Below are 23613 nucleotides of genomic sequence, written 5' to 3'. Positions count from 1 at the left end.
AATAAAATTTAAAAGATAAAACATAGGGGTATACAGCACAGTCTACCCTATTGTAGACAACTGGCAATAGTTAATAGTACAAGTATAATAATGTTCTTTTATGGGTTATAACAAATGTATGATACTAATATAAGAGGTAATAGAGTGGTATTGGGAAAAATACACCTAATGCAAATGATGGATAATCCACAGAAGTATTTTAATAATCTTTATCAATTTTAACAAAGGTAACTACTGTTGAAAAAAAGTTCAGCCCAACTCTGTGCAACAAGAGACATGATAGAAAAACGATGGGGACAGTGGTCTCAGGGAGCAAGTGTTCATGCAGGGTCTTCTACCCTGCATAGGGAGGCCCTCAGTGAAAACCTGGAGAAAGTGGGATCGAGAGAATGGGGTGAATGTGCTTGGTCATGACTCTGCCTACCCCTGCAGCTGGCCTGGGAAGATTTCTGGGAGTTCCCACAGTGAACTTGGAAGATAACAGATGTGCTTTTCCTGTGCACCAAATCTACTTATGCAATGTATATTGTCTACAGCCCACCCCTGTGATACACTGCTGTGAGGGCTCCTTTTATTTTTTGGCAAAGACTGGGGGACCCTTCCCGGGGGAAGAGGGGAAAGCATTGAGTGTGCTGGGCTGACATCCAACAAGCAAGAGAGACTTGTTTCGGTGGGGCCGCTCCCCTTTCCCCCACAGAGGTCTGGACACTGAAGGTATGAGCAGATAGAATAGCGCCGCCATCTGCTGGGAAGAAGAGAGAAGTCCAGTCCGACAAATTGCCTATCTGCCTAGCTCTCAAACCAAACCCTAAGTAGAAATTGTAAACCCCCCCCTTGAAATTAGGGACTTGATTTCACAGGGAAGGACTGATAAACCAAATCCAAAAGGGGAGCTTCAAAGCTAATATAAGTAGATGTGAAATCATAGGTAAGGGAAGGAAACAAATCTGTAAAATAACCTTATAAGATATTAAAATGCCCTGTCTGCAGCAGAAGAACTTAAAGCATTTGAAGATCTAGGCAGATATGGCTCAGCCAAATGACCAAATTAAATAACCCACAGGGACACGGAATTTGGAACAATTAATTAAGGCTTTTCATAGTGACATAAAGGATATCAAGAAGACACTAGAGGAGCATAAAAAAAGAATATAAAAGAACACATAGAAAAATATCAGATATCACACAGATGAAAGATACTGTAGACCAGTTAAAAATATTATTAGAGACTCATAACAGTAGATTTCAAGAGACAGAAGAAAAAATAAGTGAATTAGAATTTGAAGGTTCAAAAGAACAAATGGAAACAAGGAAGGAAAAAATGCAACTTGATCTCAGGGAAATGATAGACAACATGAAGCATTCAAATGTAATAATTATTGGAAGGAGCAGAGAAGAGTAAAGGGATAGGAAGGCTAATTGAAGATATAATGGAGGAAAACTTCTCAATCCTTATAAAAAGACATAAACATCCAAACCAAACAAGCCCAATGAATCCCAAATAGAATAAAACCAAATGGCTTACGCCAAGACATGTATTTATCAGAATGTCAAATCTTGAAGAGAAGCAAAAAGTTATGAAAGCAGAAAGAGAAAAGAGATTTATTACATACAAGGGAAAATACATAAGACTGAGTTTAGACTACTCAACAGACACCATGAAGATAAGAAGGCAGTGGTATGATACATTTAAGATTCTTAACAAAAAAGACTTCCAGCCAAGAATTCTTTGCCCTGCCAAGATGTCCTGCAAAATTGAGGGAGAGATTAAAATCTTCACATATAAACAACAGCTGCAAGAATTTGTCAAGAGACCTGCTTTCCAAGAAATATTAAAGAAAGTTCTGTCGAAAAAAGCCTAAAGAGGGAGGTCTAGAGGAGGGTACAGAACTGAAGAGTATTAGCAAGGGTAACTTAAAAAATAAAAAGTTAGGGAAAAGAATATATAGAGCTGACAAAAATTACAGAATAAGAAAGATGGTGGAATAGGATAGGTCGAGCTCACCCCTGCTCCAAAGAACAGCTAGAGAAGAGACAGTAAAAAGACCAGGAGAGCAATTTCAGGGTGTAAGTGACCTGGGAAGGTCTTCTACACCACGTAGGGAAGCCCTGGTTGAAAAAGCAGAAGAATTAAGACACAGAGAACCAGAGACTGGCCAGCTAATGCAAACAGCCTAGCATGTCCATTTCCAGAGAGAGGCATGGAGACTTCAGGAGTGAACGGACAGAGAGATGGGGTCAAAGAAGTAAGTCAAGCTGAATTCCTCGAACATGCTAACCTCACATGTGCCACCCCTGCCCAGCGATCCATGACTCCCCCAACAAACCACACACCTGAACTTTGTCACCTGCCCCGCACCACACTCCAAGCATCTCCGCCCTGCACAGTGTTGCCCCGCCCCTCCAGAGACCATACTTATGTCCAGGCCTTTGGCTCCCACCTCCTGCTCCCTGCTGGTAGTACCCTGTGCAACTAGGGTGGAGAGGCTCACCTGTATACCCAGGCCACACCTGCACCCAACCCATACTGCCACAGCGCTCCACCTGGCCCCCCTTGAGCTCCGTGCACATGCACATCAGCATACAATCCCCCAGATGCTTGCACACGCACACACCCACTCACGCCACACCCTCTCAGCTCTGGGCAAGCGCTGACCAGCACATCCGGGCCACACAGACCCCCAGCCCATGCAGACACAATCCCACCCACTGCCCCAGAGCTCTGCGCATATATACACCAGGGCCCTCCCCCCAGATCTACACACCGGCACAGCCACTTCCTCCCTACTGGGAACCCATGCATCCATGTACAGACCTCTTGACTCTTGCACCCTGCCCCCATACACACATACCAAGACTTGCCCCACCCCACGGCATAAGTGCCCTCCCAGACCTGGCAGGTGCTCTCAGGCAAATCTATGGTACATAGCCTACACCCTGCACTAGCAGACACCCTTACCCAACCCTACCTCTTTACTTGCAGACCTGCGCCAGGGCCCCGCCCACCCATCATCACTCACTGAACACATGTCCCACAATCACCAAGACCTGTGCCCCACCCCTACACACTCATGCATCTGCATCCGGCCCCCCTGGATCACTGCCCTGCATAAGGACATACCTGCACCCCAACCTGTGCCCCAACTTCTGTTCCCTGTACCCCACACCCTGACACCCATGACCCATATACTCCACCTGCCCACCCGCATCATGCCCACACACCAGCCCCCATGCATCCACTCAGCATCCCTATCCACCTCCTGCTGCGTCCTACTTCCGTGTTCCCCATGCCACACTCTGCTCTTGTGCTCCCAGGCCTCTCTGAGTGGCACCTCACCCCTAATGTTCTTACAAAGCACGACCACAACACCATGGCCTGCACCCAACACTCACAGACACCAGCATAGAGTCCTGGGCTCATGCATATACCTGCACCACAACCTGTCACTGCACTGTTGTGCTCCTCCCAATGCCCCGCATCCTGCTCCACACTCATCCCAGAAACACAAAGCTTTAGACTACTGAAGGAAATCAACATCCAAAGTAACCCTATCAAGATGCTTACATGCTGTGAAGACAACAGAAAATCACTAACCATATGAAGATGCAGACAGACACAGCCCAGACCAAAGACCAAATTAAAACATGGGAGGAGACACAGACTTTGGAGCAACTAAACAAAGATGTTTATATAACTTTGCTAAATAAAATCATTGGGATGGCTAATGATATAAAAGAGATCAAGAAGACACTAAACAGCATAAAAAAGAATTTGAAAGAATAAATAGAAAAAAGCAGATATCAGAGATTAAAGATGCTGTAGACCAAATCAAAAATATACTAGAGAAACTCAACAGCAAAATTGAAGAGGCAGAAGAAAGAATAAGCCAACTAGAGGACAGGACAACTAATTTTGAGCACATAAAAGAGCAAATGACAAAAAAGATGGAAAAATCTAAATTGGGTTTCAGGAAAATGATAGACAAAACAAAGTGCACAAATGAATCACAGGTGTCCCAGAAAGAGAAGATAAGAGAAAAGGGCTAGAAAGATTAGTGGAGGATATAATGGGGGAAAACTTCCCAACCTTTATAAAAGACATGAATATTCAAATCAAAGAATCCCAACAAACTCTAAACAGAATAAATCCAAATGGGCCTTCTCCAAGACACATACTAATCATTCTGTCAAATGTCGAAGAGAAGCAGAAAATCCTGAAAGTGGCAAGAGGAAAAAATCTACTATGTACAAGGGAAACCATGTAAGACTGAGTTTGGACTACTCAACTAGCACTAGAAGGCAAGAAGGCAGCGGTATAATATATTTAAGATCCTGAAGAAGAAAGACTTCCAGCCAAGAGTTCTGTACCCAGCCAAACTGTCCTTCAAAACTGCGGGAGAGATTAACATTTTCACAGACAAACAAAGGCTGAGAGAACATGTCAACAAGAGACCAGCTCTACAAGAAATATCAAAGGGAGTTTTGCCAGCTGGGAAAAAAAAAAAAAAAAAAAAAGACAGGAGCAGGAGGTCTGGAGGAGGACACAGAATTGAAAAGTACCAGTAAGGGTAACCTAAAGGATAAGACGAGAAAGAAGGAAAAGAGTACATAAATCTGACAAGTAAAATGCAAAGGATAAGCTGGTGGATTCAAGAAATGACTTTACAGTACTAACTTTGAATGTTAATGGACTAAATTTACAGATTAAAAGATACAGATTGGCAGAATGGATTAAGAAATATAATCTGACTATATGCTGCTTACAAGAGACTCATCTTAGACACTAGGATACAAATAAATTGAAAGTGAAAGGATGGAAAAAGATGTTCCACGTCAACTGTGATCAAAAAGAAGCAGGAGTAGCTATACTAATATCGGATGAAATAGACTTTAAACGTAAAGACCTTTAAGAGACAAAGAAGGACACTATATACTAGTAAAAGGGACAATTAACCAAGAAGAAATAACCATAAATGTGTATATTCTCAATCAAGGAGCTCTGAAGTACATGTGACAGATATTGGTAAAACTGAATGGGAGCAATAGACATTTCAACAATAACACACCATTCTCTATACATAGACCAAGCAGACAGAAGATCAATAAGACAACAGAGAAACGAAATAAAACAACTTGATAAATGAATTAAACCTAGCAGACATATATAGATCATTATACCCCAAAACACCAGGATATACATTGTTCTCTAGTGCTCATGGAACATTCTCCAGGATAGGTCATAAACTGGGACACAAAACAGGTCTTTATAAATTTAAAAACACTGAAATTATTTAAAAACTACAGAATAAGATGGTAGACTCAAGAATTACTTTTACAATATTAAGTTTGAATGTTAATGGACTAAATTCACCAATTAAAAGACACAAATTGACAGATGGATTTAAAAACATGATTTATCTATATGCTGCTCACAAGAGACTTACTTTAGACTCAAGGATACAAATAGATTAATAGGGAAAAGATGGAAATAGATGTTCTATATAAGCTGTAACCCAAAGAAAACATGATTAGCTATAGTATTATCAGATAAAATAGATTTTAAATGCTATCTTCTCATGAGTTAAGATTTTCATATATAAGGGAAACTTTAACTGGTAAAAATAATTAACAATATAGCCAAAACCACTGGGAAACACTATAGGGCAAAGTATGAAAGGTCTTTTTAAAAAACCTATATCATAATAATGTAATTATTCAGAAGACATTTAAACTATGTATTTTATAATCATACCTCCTCAAAGCAAAAATTAATTTATGGTATTATTTGACGGAGATGCTTGGTTAGGGCTCAAACTTGAGAAAGAAAACAAACTGTAGGGGAAATTAAGACTTTTTCAAATGAAGGACTGTTATAATAGTGGGATTCCTAGGCCCTGTTGATATGGTCATTTAAAGTTAATATTTAAATTATTTTTAAGATTATGATAAAATCTCCATTTTGCAAAAGACTCTGTAGGCCCTTATAATCCTTATCAATGGACTTTAGCAAAAAAACTCACAAAGTTGTGTGTAAGTCATCAGAAAAACCCCAAATGGGAGCCTCAATGTAGGCAAACATGAGATGAGGGAGAAAAATTCCCAACCATGAAAAGATTGCAAAAATGACTAATGATTGTTCCATTAAGGCCAGTGACTGTCTGGCATTATTCCCACTTCTCTCTGTGTGCTGGTTTGAATCTATTGTGTACCACAGAAAAGCATGTATTTTAATCCTCATTCAATATTTCTGGGTGGAACCTTTTTGATTGTTTTCATGGAGATGTGACCCACCCAGCTATGGGATGGTAACTTTTGATTAGATGGTTTCCATGGAGATGAATCTCCACCCATTCAAAGTAGGGTTGCTTACTGGAGCCCTTTAAGAGGGAACCATTTTGGAAAAAGCTAGAGAGCCACCAGAACTGATAAAGCCATAAGAACGGACAGAGACCCAGGGAAGCCACTGAAGAAGCCTGGAGAGAAAGCTAGCAGATGTCACCATATGCCTTTCTAGCTGAGAGAGAAACCCGGAACGTCATCGGCCTTCTCGAGCCAAGGTATTTTTCCCCGGATGCCTTAAATTTGACATTTTTATAGACTTATTTAATTTGGACATTTTCATGACCTTAGAACTGTAAACTAGCAACTTAATAAATTCCCCTTTTAAAAAGCCATTCTGTTTCTGGTATATCACATTCCAGCAGCTTACGAACTAGAACAGTGTGTATATCAGAATCATTTGGAATTTTTTTAAAGGCTGAAGCCCAGGGACCACCCTCAGGAATTCTGATGTGGCTGCTCTGGGGTAAGGCCCAACAATGACTTTAAACCATTGCTTAAGATGTTCACTTGTTCTAATGCATTGATTAAAGAGTGGTATTCTGACAATCAGCAGGAAAAAGAACAGAAAACACTATTCTGTCCTTCAGAGGAGGTATGCGGAGGAGACCAAAAATTTTAATTATTCCACTTCAAAAGTCCAAACTTTGGATGAAGATATATTTCAAATTAAAATCCTGAAAGGTGTGTGAGCTTGCCTTGAAAACAAGCATGGAGGTACCTTGGAGTCTCCAGGAAACCAAAGAGAGATAATAATCAAGGGAGTTTTCCCCACAGGTCATCTTTAAAAGGATGCTGAAAGGTTCACAGGGGGTGGTGGCCAAACAGAGCCAAAGCACGTGCCAGGGCCCGGGGAACTGAAAGGATCACATGGGGGGGGCAGGAAAGGGTGGGCTGGCAAAGGCAGAGATGGCACCCAACAGCATGAGAGGGGCTGCAACTGAAGCAACTTTCCCTCTCAGGGTGGCCGCTAGCTGCCTATGTGATGGTAAATTCCTGGAGAAGAGATTTAGGAGAGGGAGCAGGAAGCCAGGGAGGAGTACGGAACTACCAGAGCTCACTGTGGAGTTGCCTTGGCATCTATGCAAGTCCCCATGGCAAAGCCTGCTGTACTTTCCTATTTGGCACCTCTGTTCCCACTGCAGAAAAATCCAACCCCCTCCTCCCATTCACCAACCCAAGAAAGTCCTTTACTAGTCACATTTACTTCCCCTTCTTCAAAACAAGAAAGGAGGGGTGCAACAGGAAAAAGTTCCACAGAATACTTCATCATCTTGAGCTGGGATGAGTTGATAGCATACTGCCAAAGTACCATTCAGGAAGAAAAATTATGTTTGGGGCCAGGCCAAAGGTTTGGACATTTCACCATCAGGTTTGGCTATCTAATGTGTGATGGACTCCAGCATGAACTCCTCCCTCGTTCTAAAGCTTCAGATTGTGTGACATGAACCAAACCTTGTTCTTTTTTTTTTTTTTTTTTAGTTTTTTTTTTTTATTAATTAAAAAAAGAATTAACAAAACAATTAGAAATCATTCCAATCTACATGTACAATCAGTAATTCTTAATAACATCACATAGTTGCATATTCATCATTTCTTAGTACATTTGCATCAATTTAGAAAAAGAAATAAAAAGACAACAGAATAAGAATTAAAACAATAATAGAAAGAAAAAAAAACAAAAAAAACAAAAACAAAAAACCTATACCTCACATGCAGCTTCATTCAGTGTTTTAACATAATTGCATTACAATTGGGTAGTATTGTGCTGTCCATTTCTGAGTTTTTATATCCAGTCCCATTGTACAGTCTGTATCCCTTCATCTCCAATTATCCCTTCTCTCTCTTTTTTTTTTTTTAATTAACGGAAAAAAAGAAATTAACCCAACATTTAGAGATCATACCATTCTACACATGCAATCATTAATTCTTAACATCATCACATAGATGCATGATCATCATTTCTTAGTACATTTGCATTGGTTTAGAAGAACTAGCAACATAACCGAAAAAGATATGGAATGTTAATATAGAGAAAAAAATAAAAGTAATAATAGTAAAATCAAAACAAAACAAAACAAAACAAAACAAAAACCTATAGCTCAGATGCAGCTTCATTCAGTGTTTTAACATGATTACTTTACAATTAGGTATTATTGTGCTGTCCATTTTTGAGTTTTTGTATCTAGTCCTGTTGCACAGTCTGTATCCCTTCAGCTTCAATTACCCATTGTCTTACCCTGTTTCTAACTCCTGCTGAACTCTGTTACCAATGACATATTTCAAGTTTATTCTCGAATGTCCGTTCACATCAGTGGGACCATACAGTATTTGTCCTTTAGTTTTTGGCTGGATTCACTCAGCATAATATTCTCTAGGTCCATCCATGTTATTACATGGTTCATTGGTTTATCTTGTCTTAAAGCTGCATAATATTCCATCGTATGTATATACCACAGTTTGTTTAGCCACTCTTCTGTTGATGGAGATTTTGGCTGTTTCCATCTCTTTGCAATTGTAAATAATGCTGCTATAAACATTGGTGTGCAAATGTCCGTTTGTGTCTTTGCCCTTAAGTCCTTTGAGTAGATACCTAGCAATGGTATTGCTGGGTCATATGGCAATTCTATATTCAGCTTTTTGAGGAACCGCCAAACTGCCTTCCACAGTGGTTGCACCCTTTGACATTCCCACCAACAGTGGATAAGTGTGCCTCTTTCTCCGCATCCTCTCCAGCACTTGTCATTTTCTGTTTTGTTGATAATGGCCATTCTGGTGGGTGTGAGATGATATCTCATTGTGGTTTTGATTTGCATTTCTCTAATGGCCAGGGACATTGAGCATCTCTTCATGTGCCTCTTGGCCATCCATATTTCCTCTTCTGAGAGGTGTCTGTTCAAGTCTTTTTCCCATTTTGTAATTGGGTTGGCTGTCTTTTTGTTGTTGAGATGAACAATCTCTTTATAAATTCTGGATACTAGACCTTTATCTGATATATCATTTCCAAATATTGTCTCCCATTGTGAAGGCTGTCTTTCTACTTTCTTGATGAAGTTCTTTGATGCACAAAAGTGTTTAATTTTGAGGAGTTCCCATTTATTTATTTCCTTCTTCAGTGCTCTTGCTTTAGGTTTAAGGTCCATAAAACCGCCTCCAGTTGTAAGATCCATAAGATATCTCCCAACATTTTCCTCTAACTGTTTTATGGTCTTAGACCTAATGTTTAGATCTTTGATCCATTTTGAGTTAACTTTTGTATAGGGTGTGAGAGATGGGTCTTCTTTCATTCTTTTGCATATGGATATCCAGTTCTCTAGGCACCATTTATTGAAGAGACTGCTCTGTCCCAGGTGAGTTGGCTTGACTGCCTTATCAAAGATCAAATGTCCATAGATGAGAGGGTCTATATCTGAGCACTCTGTTCGATTCCATTGGTCGATATATCTATCTTTATGCCAATACCATGCTGTTTTGACCACTGTGGCTTCATAATATGCCTTAAAGTCAGGCAGCGCGAGACCTCCAGCTTCGTTTTTTTTCCTCAAGATGTTTTTAGCAATTCGGGGCACCCTGCCCTTCCAGATAAATTTGCTTATTGGTTTTTCTATTTCTGAAAAATAAGTTGTTGGGATTTTGATTGGTATTGCATTGAATCTGTAAATCAATTTAGGTAGGATTGACATCTTAACTATATTTAGTCTTCCAATCCATGAACACGGTATGCCCTTCCATCTGTTTAGGTCTTCTGTGATTTCTTTTAGCAGTTTTTTGTAGTTTTCTTTATATAGGTTTTTTGTCTCTTTAGTTAAATTTATTCCTAGGTATTTTATTCTTTTAGTTGCAATTGTAAATGGGATTCGTTTCTTGATTTCCCCCTCAGCTTGTTCATTACTAGTGTATAGAAATGCTACAGATTTTTGAATGTTGATCTTGTAACCTACTACTTTGCTGTACTCATTTATTAGCTCTAGTAGTTTTGTTGTGGATTTTTCCGGGTTTTCGACGTATAGTATCATATCGTCTGCAAACAGTGATAGTTTTACTTCTTCCTTTCCAATTTTGATGCCTTGTATTTCTTTTTCTTGTCTAATTGCTCTGGCTAGAACCTCCAACACAATGTTGAATAATAGTGGTGATAGTGGACATCCTTGTCTTGTTCCTGATCTTAGGGGGAAAGTTTTCAATTTTTCCCCATTGAGGATGATATTAGCTGTGGGTTTTTCATATATTCCCTCTATCATTTTAAGGAAGTTCCCTTGTATTCCTATCTTTTGAAGTGTTTTCAACAGGAAAGGATGTTGAATCTTGTCGAATGCCTTCTCTGCATCAATTGAGATGATCATGTGATTTTTCTGCTTTGATTTGTTGATATGGTGTATTACATTAATTGATTTTCTTATGTTGAACCATCCTTGCATACCTGGGATGAATCCTACTTGGTCATGATGTATAATTCTTTTAATGTGTTGTTGGATACGATTTGCTAGAATTTTATTGAGGATTTTTGCATCTGTATTCATTAGAGAGATTGGTCTGTAGTTTTCTTTTTTTGTGATATCTTTGCCTGGTTTTGGTATGAGGGTGATGTTGGCTTCATAGAATGAATTAGGTAGTTTTCCCTCCACTTCGATTTTTTTGAAGAGTTTGAAGAGAATTGGTACTAATTCTTTCTGGAACGTTTGGTAGAATTCACATGTGAAGCCATCTGGTCCTGGACTTTTCTTTTTAGGAAGCTTTTGAATGACTAATTCAATTTCTTTACTTGTGATTGGTTTGTTGAGGTCATCTATGTCTTCTTGAGTCAAAGTTGGTTGTTCATGTCTTTCCAGGAACCCGTCCATTTCCTCTAAATTGTTGTATTTATTAGCGTAAAGTTGTTCATAGTATCCTGTTATTACCTCCTTTATTTCTGTGAGGTCAGTAGTTATGTCTCCTCTTCCATTTCTGATCTTATTGATTTGCATCCTCTCTCTTCTTCTTTTTGTCAATCTTGCTAAGGGCCCATCAATCTTATTGATTTTCTCATAGAACCAACTTCTGGCCTTATTGATTTTCTCTATTGTTTTCATGTTTTCAATTTCATTTATTTGTGCTCTAATCTTTGTTATTTCTTTCCTTTTGCTTGCTTTGGGGTTAGCTTGCTGTTCTTTCTCCAGTTCTTCCAAATGGATAGTTAATTCCTGAATTTTTTGCCTTTTCTTCTTTTCTGTATAGGCATTTAGAGCAATAAATTTCCCTCTTAGCACCGCCTTTGCTGCGTCCCATAAGTTTTGATATGTTGTGTTTTCATTTTCATTCGCCTCGAGGTATTTGCTAATTTCTCTTGCAATTTCTTCTTTGACCCAGTCGTTGTTTAGGAGTGTGTTGTTGAGCCTCCACGTATTTGTGAATTTTCTGGCACTCTGCCTATTATTGATTTCCAACATCATTCCTTTATGGTCCGAGAAAGTGTTGTGTAAGATTTCAATCTTTTTAAATTTGTTAAGACTTGCTTTGTGACCCAGCATATGGTCTATCTTTGAGAATGATCCATGAGCACTTGAGAAAAAGGTGTATCCTGCTGTTGTGGGATGTAATGTCCTATAAATGTCTATTAAGTCTAGTTCATTTATAGTAATATTCAGATTCTCTATTTCTTTGTTGATCCTCTGTCTAGATGTTCTGTCCCTTGATGAGAGTGGTGAGTTGAAGTCTCCAACTATTATGGTATATGAGTCTATTTCCCTTTTCAGTGTTTGCAGTATATTCCTCACGTATTTTGGGGCATTCTGATTCGGTGCGTAAATATTTATGATTGTTATGTCTTCTTGTTTAATTGTTCCTTTTATTAGTATATAGTGTCCTTCTTTGTCTCTTTTAACTGTTTTACATTTGAAGTCTAATTTGTTGGATATTAGTATAGCCACTCCTGCTCTTTTCTGGTTGTTATTTGCATGAAATATCTTTTCCCAACCTTTCACTTTCAACCTATGTTTATCTTTGGGTCTAAGATGTGTTTCCTGTAGACAGCATATAGAAGGATCCTGTTTTTTAATCCATTCTGCCAATCTATGTCTTTTGATTGGGGAATTCAGTCCATTGACATTTAGTGTTATTACTGTTTGGATAATATTTTCCTCTAACATTTTGCCTTTTGTATTATATATATCATATCTGATTTTCCTTCTTTCTACACTCTTTTCCATATCTCTCTCTTCTGTCTTTTTGTATCTGACTCTAGTGCTCCCTTTAGTATTTCTTGCAGAGCTGGTCTCTTGGTCACAAATTCTTTCAGTGACTTTTTGTCTGAGAATGTTTTAATTTCTCCCTCATTTTTGAAGGATAATTTTGCTGGATATAGGAGTCTTGGTTGGCAGTTTTTCTCTTTTAGTATTTTAAATATATCATCCCACTGTCTTCTAGCTTCCATGGTTTCTGCTGAGAAATCTACACAAAGTCTTATTGGGTTTCCCTTGTATGTAATGGATTGTTTTTCTCTTGCTGCTTTCAAGATCTTCTCTTTCTCTTTGACCTCTGACATTCTAACTAGTAAGTGTCTTGGAGAACGCCTATTTGGGTCTAATCTCTTTGGGGTGCGCTGCACTTCTTGGATCTGTAATTTTAGGTCTTTCATAAGAGTTGGGAAATTTTCAGTGATAATTTCTTCCATTAGTTTTTCTCCTCCTTTTCCCTTCTCTTCTCCTTCTGGGACACCCACAACACGTATATTTGTGCGGTTCATATTGTCCTTGAGTTCCCTGATACCCTGTTCAAATTTTTCCATTCTTTTCCCTATAGTTTCTGTTTCTTTTTGGAATTCAGATGTTCCATCCTCCAAATCACTAATTCTATCTTCTGTCTCTTTAAATCTATCATTGTAGCTATCCATTATTTTTTCTATGTTTGCTACTTTATCCTTCACTTCCATAAGTTCTGCGATTTGTTTTTTCAGTTTTTCTATTTCTTCTTTATGTTCAGCCCATGTCCTCTTCATGTCCTCCCTCAATTTATCGATTTCATTTTTGAAGAGGTTTTCCATTTCTGTTCGTATATTCAGCATTAGTTGTCTCAGCTCTTGTGTCTCATTTGAGCTATTGGTTTGTTCCTTTGACTGAGCCATATTCTCAATCTTTTGAGCGTGGACAGTTATCTTCTGCTGCTGGCGTCTGGGCATTTATTCAGATTTCTCTTGGTGTTGGACCCAGCAAGGTTGTAATATTTTTCTGTGAAATCTCTGGGTTCTGTTTTTCTTATCCTGCCCAGTAGGTGGCACTCGTGGCACACGTTTGTCTGCGGGTCCCACCAGTAAAAGGTGCTGTGGGACCTTAAACTTTGGAAAACTCTCGCCGTCCTGGGGGTTCGCTAGCCGAAACGGCTTGAGCCGGCCCGGGGTCCGAACGCAGGGAGGGTGTCCGAACGCAGGGAGGGTTGCTGGTCGCCGCAGCCAGGGAAAGAGCCCGTCCGAATTTCCTAGTCGGCCCTGGGCAACAAGCGTGGCGGGAGGGCGCCAGCGGCAGCGGCCCGCCCGAGAGAGTGCACGTTCCCCGGGAGTCACGGGTTTGGAAGGGGCCTCCCCCACCCGTCACCGTTCTCCGCGGGCTGGGGATTTCCGATCCAATTCTCTCAGTTGGTCCGGGGGCTGCGCGTGGTGCGGGCGCCAGCCGTCTTTGTTTCAGGGGACCGCCTCTCCAATTCTCCCAGCCGGTCCGGGAAGGGGGAAGGGAGTAACTCCGGCCGCTTGCCACCCCGCCCGGTAAGGCCCGCGCGCCTCGGCGATCTCACCCGAGCTGCTTCTCTCAGCCAGCCAGCCGTTCCAGGATGGGGTACGCTGTCTTTTTTATCTCTGTTGTGGCTTTGGGCGCTTTCTGTATCGTTTCTACTCCCCTAGTAGGTGTCCTGGAGAAGAAACTAAGATCCGCGCGTCTTACTAAGCCGCCATCTTCCAGGAAGTCCCTTGTTCTTTTTTTACCCCATGTCTACAAGGACAAAACTTTATGCATCAAGCTTGTATAAAAACAAGGAACACCTGTGTTGCTTTGGAGAAATCAATTAGTCAATTAATAATTTGGGCATTTGGCTCTCACGCCTAACACACTAGAGAGACAGAAGAGATATATAAATCACAATCCATACAATTCACAACATTACTTCCAAAAGGAGTTCCACCTCAAACTTTAATGGGCACACCAATCACTCAGACATCTTTTTACAATGCAGGTTCTGATTCAATGGGGCTGGGCTGCAGCCTGAGAGTCTACATTTCTAACCAGCTCCCAGGGGAAGCTACTTGTCCAGGATTATGTTTTTGAGTAGCAAGTTCCTAAAAGATTCTGGATTTTTCTATCAAGCTGGCTATATCCTAAGCAAATAAAAGATAAAATTTAGGGAATAACACAATAAATCCTACTGAAATTAATGGGAAAGGACTGAGGAAAGACGCTTAAATAATCTAGATTCCCTGTGTAGTCATAAAACTTGATAATAGAATTTGAGAAAATGGGAAAACCTTGGAAGGTCACTTACTTCTGCCTCATGCGACATGCATGGGCCCCAAGAGGGATATAACTCGAGCAACCTCACACACCTGTCTGATTTCCCAGTGCGTACTAAAGTCCAGGCCTCCTGACTCTTGATTCTGTGCTCTCTCTTGCCAACCACACCTTAATTTTGAGAGATAAGCAAACTTTTCCTCTAAACACTACACTTTTAGCTTTAAGACCCGAGCAGTTGAGGTATTTCTTTCTGTTTTACTCCAAATGCATGCCATGTTAAGTAGAAGCATATTTTTAGTCCATGACCAGACAGCGGTGCTGTGCTCTCCTTCTGGTTAACACTTGGATAATGGCCACTAAAAAGCCAGGCTGCCACACTGACCATATGGAAAATATTCCCAATTATCTCTCCATGGCAAGCACAGTGGAAGAGTTGAATCATCACTACTGGGAACAGAATCATAAGATATATTCTTTGTGAATTGAGAATTAAAGCAATATTTGTAGTACAATATGATAAGGTTTAGCAAAGCAAACAATTCCTAGATAAGAATGGATGAAATAGGCTTCAGTGGCTTGAAAGTTGTCATTTCAAATTCAAAGGCCACAATGAAACTTAGTGAAAACAAGCATTTGATCTGATTTTAAACTCCTTTAGGGCTGGGGGACAGAAAAATATCAACTGTTTCCTCTACATAGCCTTGTCTACTGGGCAGCTAGAAAGATAGAAAAGTGGTAGGGAGTAAAAGTCGGAGGGTGTATACACCCAGTGTTTTCCAGGGTGAACATTAAATTCCCCTTCATCTTTGGGAAGACAGGGAGATATGGAGTGAAATTCTGCAGACCACTGTGCAAGGCTGAAGCTATGACTCCTGAAACAAGAAAGATGATTCATTTTTGTCCCTCATCCCAGTCATTATCCTTTGGGAAGGAAGAAATGTAGAAAGGGGTCAAAGGAAGGCCCTTCATCTCTCTGCAAGGAGCATTAAAGTACATCAAAATTATGCAAGTTGCAGCCCTCTTGACCAAAAGGGGGACATTTCAAACACAGTTGCAAGGTTATCCTGGAGGTTATTCTTATGCATTATATAGACATCTCCTTTTTAGTTTATGGTGTTTGGGAGTGGCTGGTGCGAAATGCCTGAAACTGCTGAGCTATAGTCCAGTAGCCTCGATTCTTGAAGACGATTGTTTAAAGATATAACTTTTCCAATGTGACTGTGTGATTGTGAAAACTTTGTGTCTGATGCTCCTTTTATCCAGGGTATGAACGGATGAATTAAAAATATATGGATAAAAATAAATAAATAATTGAGGGGATAAGGAGCAAAATAAATTGGGTAGATGGAAATACTAGTGGTCAATGAGAGGGAGGGAGAAGGGGTATGGTATGTATGAACTTTTTCTTTTTATTTCTTTTTCTAGGGTGATACAAATGTTCACGGTGATGAATACACAACTATGTGAAGAGATTGTGAGCCACTAATCGTACACCATTATGGGATTTATGTGTATGAAAACTGGTCAATAAAAATATTTAAAAAAATTTATGCACCTTCCAAATACAGAACAAAACAACAAAAAAATAAAAATCCTATAGAGAAGTTGTTTGGTAACCATAAAATCATTAAACCACTATATAAATAAATAGACTCTAAAAGCAAATAGCAAATAACATAAGAAAGAGAGATAATCATTGTTACTCCTTCTCCTCCTACCATCACCATGTTTACTATAGAAAATTAGGGTTAAAATGTATTTAAATCTATTTTTCAAGGACCTCTGATAGGAGAAAGAGCTTCAGAGCCAGGTAATGTGAGGCATGATTCCCAGTTCTCACACATATGCATTGTACGTAACCTCCCTGAGCCTCAATTTCCTCATTTTTAAAATGGTGCTAATCCTACCTTGAAACGTGGTTATTAGTATTACATGAGATAGAGCACATGAAGTTTATGGCAATGCCCTTTTGAAACCAAGCTCCTTTCTTAATAATCCATTTGTTCATGCCACAAAATATTTACTGAGCTGTGATAAAGCCCCAGATACTGCGTGACAATAGGAGATTTGGCGGTAAGGAAAATGATCAAGTGCCTGCCCTTAAGAATCTTACATTCTAATGATCAGGGTGGGCAGCAGGTAGCAGGGCACATAAGCAAATATAAACTATGCCAGGTGGGGAAAAGAGCTGCAAAGGAAAATAAATCAGGGTAAAGGGAAGAGAGAGTGACAGCAGACTCTCCAGGGAGGCAGAATAAGCTTATCAGCTCTACCCTTACGTGAAGACTGTTTTCAGAAGTTACCTGCACAGTGGAGTGTAAAAATGCTACTGTGTAAAGCATTGGCTTCCACATGGGCAAATTACTGATATCCAGAAGGTCCTGATTAATTCCGGCAAATGTTCTTTTCAAACCTGCACGTACACCTTGGGGTGGCTCATTAGTGAATTTGAGAGAAGTCTGTCATAAAAAGCAAAAAGTGGTTTTGTTTCTACAAATTAATGGATAGGATAAAATATAAATTATAATACATAAAACAATAATGTGTTTACGGTACATAAAATGTGGGCTGAGATTCAGCTCTGCTTGAACTAATTACAATGATCAGAGATGAAACCCAACAAATTAGTACTAAGTTTTCTTTTTCTCCTCCAGAAATATTTACTGTATAACTTTGATTATAGTCAAGATTTTGACAATTCTAGTATAAGATTTTGGAGAACAGACTATTAGACCCAAAACCCCAAAACACAGAAGTATGTCTATCTTTCAATAATTCCAACCATGCCGTGTTTATTTGTGTGACTGTCAATGAAAAGACACTTATCTCATAGTTACAAACCTGAAGCAAGGTGATTGGAAACCGATCATGAGGTTCGGTAGTTATCCATACTCGGAAAGAATCATCATTGGCTTCAGTGGTCATTAGCGTCTCTAGTAATTCTTCCATGAATTCCAGGCCAAGATGACAATTTTGCAGTAATACCCAGCCCCCCTGTATCCAAAAATTATTTCATGTTTACTTCTCATAATTTTTTTGCTATGATTTTAATAAAACATAAAATATACAAACAAATAAAGAGGTCTTTGGGAAAACTCTGCTTTAAGCATATATTTATCAATATGCATACATTTAGATTCTATATGTCACTACAATAATTTCTTCTGCTACCAGTACAAGCTGGATATTGAAACCAAGTGGTTTCAAAATGATTGTATTATGTCACTCCTGGATCACAAAGAAAATGAATTAAACTGGAAGTCACAAGTACAGTATGTGCACCATCTAATGGCGGGAAGGGGTATTTTGGAATGTGGATTCTAAACTGCCCTGCCTAAACGAGCTTGTTCTGTGCTTAAATACACAGCATAAACCTAATATCATATGCAAATCAGAACTGACTCTCCTCGAAATCAAGAAGATGGTTCATATGCATCCATATTTACAAAAAAAGATACACACTATCTCATGAAAGTTGGAAACAATAAATTTAGTGACATTTACCATGATAATACAAAAACCTTATTTTCTGTTATCACTTTTCCCGCACATTCCTGAAATCACAAACTTATTATTTACTATATGAATACTTGATAAAAACTACCTATAACAATATGTCACATGGTCATTACTGAGGGTAAGAACAGTTTCTTAAAGCATTTTGGTACCCTTACATAACTAGATCAGATAAATACAGCTATAAAACATGGAGCACAGAAATATTTTTCAAGGCCTGTGCACCATGAAATTTCTCTTTGTAAGAGAAATTACAACTCAGACCCACTTAAAGAGGAAAGGGGATGTGTTGGTCTATATAACCAGGGTATCCAAAGGATGGACCTCAATGCTAATGTGTCATCCTGGACAAGGTGTCTTCCTGGTTCCCCATTCTGCCTTCCACAAAATCAGCTTTATTCTAAAAATGATGTCCCTCAAGGAGGCAATGTGGTTGCAGCTGTTCATGTTGTGTTTTTTTCCTGATTAATGCCATTACTATCAATACTTATCCCACCTTGAGAAATTAAACATGGAAGTTATACAAGCTAGTATTCCAAAGAAGGTTAATATGAATGCAGTATTTAAATCTAAAAGTTTCTCATTCACTAAAGCTAAAGAAATTATTTAAGTCCTAAAGTTAAACTGTCAAATTGCTCAGTAGAGTGAATTATTTGATCAAAATAAGATTATATGTAATTGTTTTGATATATATATATATATATAACTTGAATACAATATCTTAATGAACTTGATTCAGTGATAAAGAGTAAGGCATAGGGTATTTGAGAATTAATGACCAGCTTGGAAATTGATGACCCAAGCAGAGTATTAGCTCATTAACCCTCGGGGAAAAAAGCTCCCCAAAGTTACAATAGGCGTTATGAGTTCAAAAGCTTAAAAATAGGGCGGGCCGCGGTGGCTCAGCGGGCAAAGTGCTTGCCTGCTATGCCGGAGGACCTCGGTTCGATTCCCGGCCCCAGCCCATGTAACAAAAACAAAAAAACAAAATACAATAAAGCAAGAAAATGTTTAAAGATGTTTCCCTTTCTTCCTCCCTTCCTTCCTTCTATCCTTCCTTCCTTCCTTCTATCCTTCCTTCCTTCTCTCTGTCTTTAAAAAAAAAAAAAAAAAAAAGCTTAAAAATAAACCAAGACCTTATTTTATTTTTATAAATGGTGCAATTTCTGATTACAGCTGAAATTGCTATCTACAGAGCATTTCTAGAAAATTAATGCCCTGTGTATTTATTAGGTGTGATGGGAAAAATTTCTCAACATTTCGTTCAGCTTGCAATTTTCAATAAAAACTATTATCAAAATTTGAACATAAATTCTCAAATATTTCTTTTTTGCCTGAAACTATCCATTAATAAGATATGAAAGCCCGACTTTAACCAAGTATTGAAATTTTACTGTCTCAATTTGTTATGTCTTAAGTACTATCTATTAATGTTGATCATGAAATTCTGACTGCCAGTGCTTTCAATCCCTAGGAATCAAAATGTATGTCTAACAAATAGTCAAAAGTTATTAGTGAAAATAAAATGGAGCATATACTATAGGAAATGGATCAGGATTTCCTTGTGAATGTCAGGAGAAATCTGTCTGGAGATTTAAAATTTACAGATAATCAAAGGTGGAATATACACACACACACACACACTTTGCAGATAATCAAAGGTGCAATATACACACACACACACACACACACACACACACGAAAATGGAAAATAATGATTGTCACAGGAAGAATCCTTCATTCATCACTGTGGCTCTCCTTTGGAGACCAGATGAGGGACAATGGCAGTGATGTTGCATTAGGATAAATGTACCTTGTTACATACCTGCTGCATTGACATCTGAACCAGCTTCCGAGCATGTACTTCTTGTCCTTGCCCCATTGAGATAGTTCTACATTCTGTAAAACAGGGGAAGGCTCACTCTGAGAACATGACAATTTCCTAACAGGATTAAGGTTAAAAATTAATTTCTGAATGCCCACAGTCTCTCCGCCTCCATTGCTTCTTAAAAAAGAAGACTTTGTTGTTCACACAGGCCTGGCCCTTGGTTGTGTTGATCAGAAAATTAAGTAGAGCAAAGAACTGTGTGTACCAGCTGGAAAAGGGACAAGGCAAGAGAGACAGAAGGTAGTTTGGAGATAATGAAAAGACGGATGGAGGGAAAGGCAGCTATAATGCTATCATGGACATTTAGAGTGAAAAAGGATTTTTGAGTTTTGATGTATGCTTTGGCTAGATTCCTCCTTTGATACTTTAGCAGATGTTTCAGTAAAGTTTTTTGTTTGTTTGTTTTTGCATGGGCAGTCATCAGGAATCGAATCCAGGTCTCCAGCATCAAACCTGGGTCTCCGGCATTTCAGTAAAGTTTTAATTTTATTTTTACTCTTTTTAGAAGTCAGGCTTGCAGAGTGTTTTTTGTCTGTCTGTCCATTTTTCTGAGATGAAAATAGAGGCAGCTTAGATTCATAAGGGTTTCAAACGGGGTGAAGAGCCAATTTCCACCCTCTCGTCAGATTAAATCCCCATCTTGGAAACAAGCAGTAGGAGAAGGTAGAGACAATGTCAAAAGCAGAAATGTAATCATTATTCAGGGGAGAATATAATTATTTAGGAAAAGATGTCCCAGGCAGAGAACCAAACTTGTGCCCTGCAATATGAATTCAATAAATTGAAGAACTCTCAGAATCATGTTTATAAAAGTACAATTGGAAATTAATTTTCAATCTTCGTGGGCCCATATTTTCCTGAGAAATATTTTCATGTTCTATGCATGGGGAAAGGAGGTCAGTGGAGACACTGGGACCACTGAATGCTTTCACACAGATCCACTGGATGAACCTGGATCCTTAAATACGTGGGTTGCTTTGGGCAGGCCATGGTGGCTCAGCAGGCAGAGCTCTCGCCTGCCATGCCGGAGACCCGGGTTCGATTCCTGGTTCCTGCCCATGCGAAAACAAACAAAAAACCGTGGGTTGCTATGGTTGAGCAAACAATGAGGCCAGTTTGGGAACTGCTGGTAGGGGTTGCAAGGGACTGGAGGAATTCACTGGGTGGAGAGGAAACTGTGTCTGAATCCATAGAAAAAGTTGTCGGGACACACTATTTAAATAGTACCATGTGGTTAGTGGCCAGAGGTTGACAGAGGATCTGTAGGCTGCAATATCAGAAATTATTCATGGACTAAAGGTCACAGGGAAAGACTTGGCAATAGACAGCCGAACTGAGGATGGAAGAATACTTCTTGGAGAATTAGGAATCACAATAGTCCAAGAGGAACCGAAAAAAATTGGCTTTTCCCATCAAAGCCCCCATGACTCTCCTTGTCCTAAGAGGAATTAGGGCCTGCTTCCAGGGGGCACTTGAGAAGAATCCTGCCAACCTATAAAAGAAGAAGAAAGGGGAGATGGACCTCGAATGGGAGGAGACTCTGGACTGTGCAGAGATATATTTGGGAGAACACACAAACATTCAATAGGTCAATGGGGGCAAGTTGATAGGGACAAAAGGTATTAATACATGAGTGTGAGTCATGGCCTATCTACCCTATCCTTCCAATGCTTACCAAACACCTTTTAAAAGGAAGGACTGGTCTTTGTTCATGTGACTATGAGCCTGAATTTGTTATTGTGATCCAGGTAATAGATTAGGGGTCAATTTAGAGGCCTCCCTTTAAAATATATTCAGATTCCAACCACTTCTTGACATCTTCACTTTTATATCCTTGGTCCAAGTGACCATCACCTCTCACCTGCAATCAGTCTTGCAACAACCTCCTAATTGGTGACCTCATTTTCACTCTTGTCCCTACTATCTAGTCTACCCACAACCACCAGAAGGTTCTGTGAAAATCTAAGTTAAATTACATCCATCCTTCACCCACAACCATGTGATGACTTCCCAGCTTATTCAGAGAAAAAATACAAAATTCTTACCTACAAGGTCCTACATAATTGACCCCCACTGCTACCACCCCATTGACACATTCACATACACACACACTCAAACACAGAGCCTTTTCATCTTATCTTTTACTACTCTCCCTCGCATTCACTCACTTTTCTTCAGGCCTCTTGGCCGCTCCCTGTCCCGAGAATGCTCTTTCCTCAAAGCTCTACTGGTTTACACTTCAGGTCTCAGGTTTTTCTTACCTCATCTGAAACAGCACCCTTGACCATCCTATCTGAAACAGCACCCCTACTCTAATCAGTCTATACCTTACCCTTTTTTTTTTTTTAACATATTACATGCTCACTTTTAAAATGGATTGTTTTGTTTCACACTCACTGGAATGTCAGCTCCACAGTAGCTTACAGGCATCTAGAATAGTAGAAGCTCAACAAATATTATTATATTTCTATTGAGATATAATTCATGTACCATAAAATCCACCTTTTAAAGTGTATAATGCATGGTTTTTAGTATATTCATGGAGTTGTGCAACTACCACCACTATCTAATTACAGAATATTTTCATCATCCCAAAAAGACACTCTGTACCCATTAGCAGTTACGTCCCATTCCCCTGTCCCCTCAACCTCTGACAACCATTAATCTGCTTTCTGTTTCTAGTCTAGACATTTCCTATGAATGGAATTACACAACACGTAGCCTTCTGTGTCTGATGTCTTTCATCTAGCATAATGTTTTCAAGGTTCATCCATGTTGTAACATGTTTCAGAATTGCATTCCCCTTTAAAATTTAATAATATTCCATCATTTGGATACTCCACATTTCGTTTATCCATTTATTAGTTGATGTACATTTGGGTTATTTCTACTTTTTGGCTATGAATAACACTGCTATAAATCTTAATATGTAAGGTTTTGTATGTGGATACATATTTTCAATGATCTTGGTATGCCAGTTTGAAAGTATTATGTATCCCAGAAAAGCCATATTTTAATCCTGATTCAATCTTGTGGGATCAGCCATTTCTTGGTTAATCCTAACCCAATACTGCGAGACAGAAACTTTGATTAGATCCTCTCCACAGAGATGTGATGTGCCCAGTTGTGGGTGTGGCCCTTTGATTAGATGGAGATGCGACTCCACCCATTCAAGGTGGGTCTTGATTAGTTTAGTGGAACCCTTTAAAAGAGGAAACATTTTGGAGAGAATCAGAAATGACAGAAAGGACAGAGCCTAGAGGAACAACAGAAGCCTCAGAGCTGACAGAAACTTCACAGCAGAGCTGACACAGATGCGGACACATGGAGAATAGACACATGGATGTTTGGAGATGCCTGGAGCCCAGCTGACATTGTCATGAGATGTCAAGCAAGCCA

At 39.3% G+C, this 23613-nt stretch overlaps 1 protein-coding gene across 6 annotated transcripts in view; it reads right to left on the bottom strand.

The window, feature by feature from the left end:
* The window catches only part of DNAH8 (dynein axonemal heavy chain 8), a 453252-nt gene that overhangs the window by 63964 nt on the left and 365675 nt on the right, over nucleotides 1–23613 (bottom strand). For 5 of the 6 annotated variants that reach the window (XM_077161686.1, XM_077161689.1, XM_077161687.1 and 2 more), the window contains 3 exons: nucleotides 20152–20225; nucleotides 17652–17804; nucleotides 17114–17269 (listed from right to left, as the gene is read on the bottom strand). In XM_077161686.1, coding sequence (XP_077017801.1) covers nucleotides 17114–17269; nucleotides 17652–17804; nucleotides 20152–20225 — 383 coding nt within the window. The remainder of the gene's footprint in view (nucleotides 1–17113; nucleotides 17270–17651; nucleotides 17805–20151; nucleotides 20226–23613) is intronic. The other variant, XM_077161688.1, reaches the window with a different exon arrangement.

Source organism: Tamandua tetradactyla, chromosome 5 (genome assembly GCF_023851605.1).
Source record: "Tamandua tetradactyla isolate mTamTet1 chromosome 5, mTamTet1.pri, whole genome shotgun sequence".
In the NCBI taxonomy this organism is placed as follows: domain Eukaryota; kingdom Metazoa; phylum Chordata; class Mammalia; order Pilosa; family Myrmecophagidae; genus Tamandua; species Tamandua tetradactyla.
This window is presented reverse-complemented; position numbering and strand designations above follow the sequence as displayed.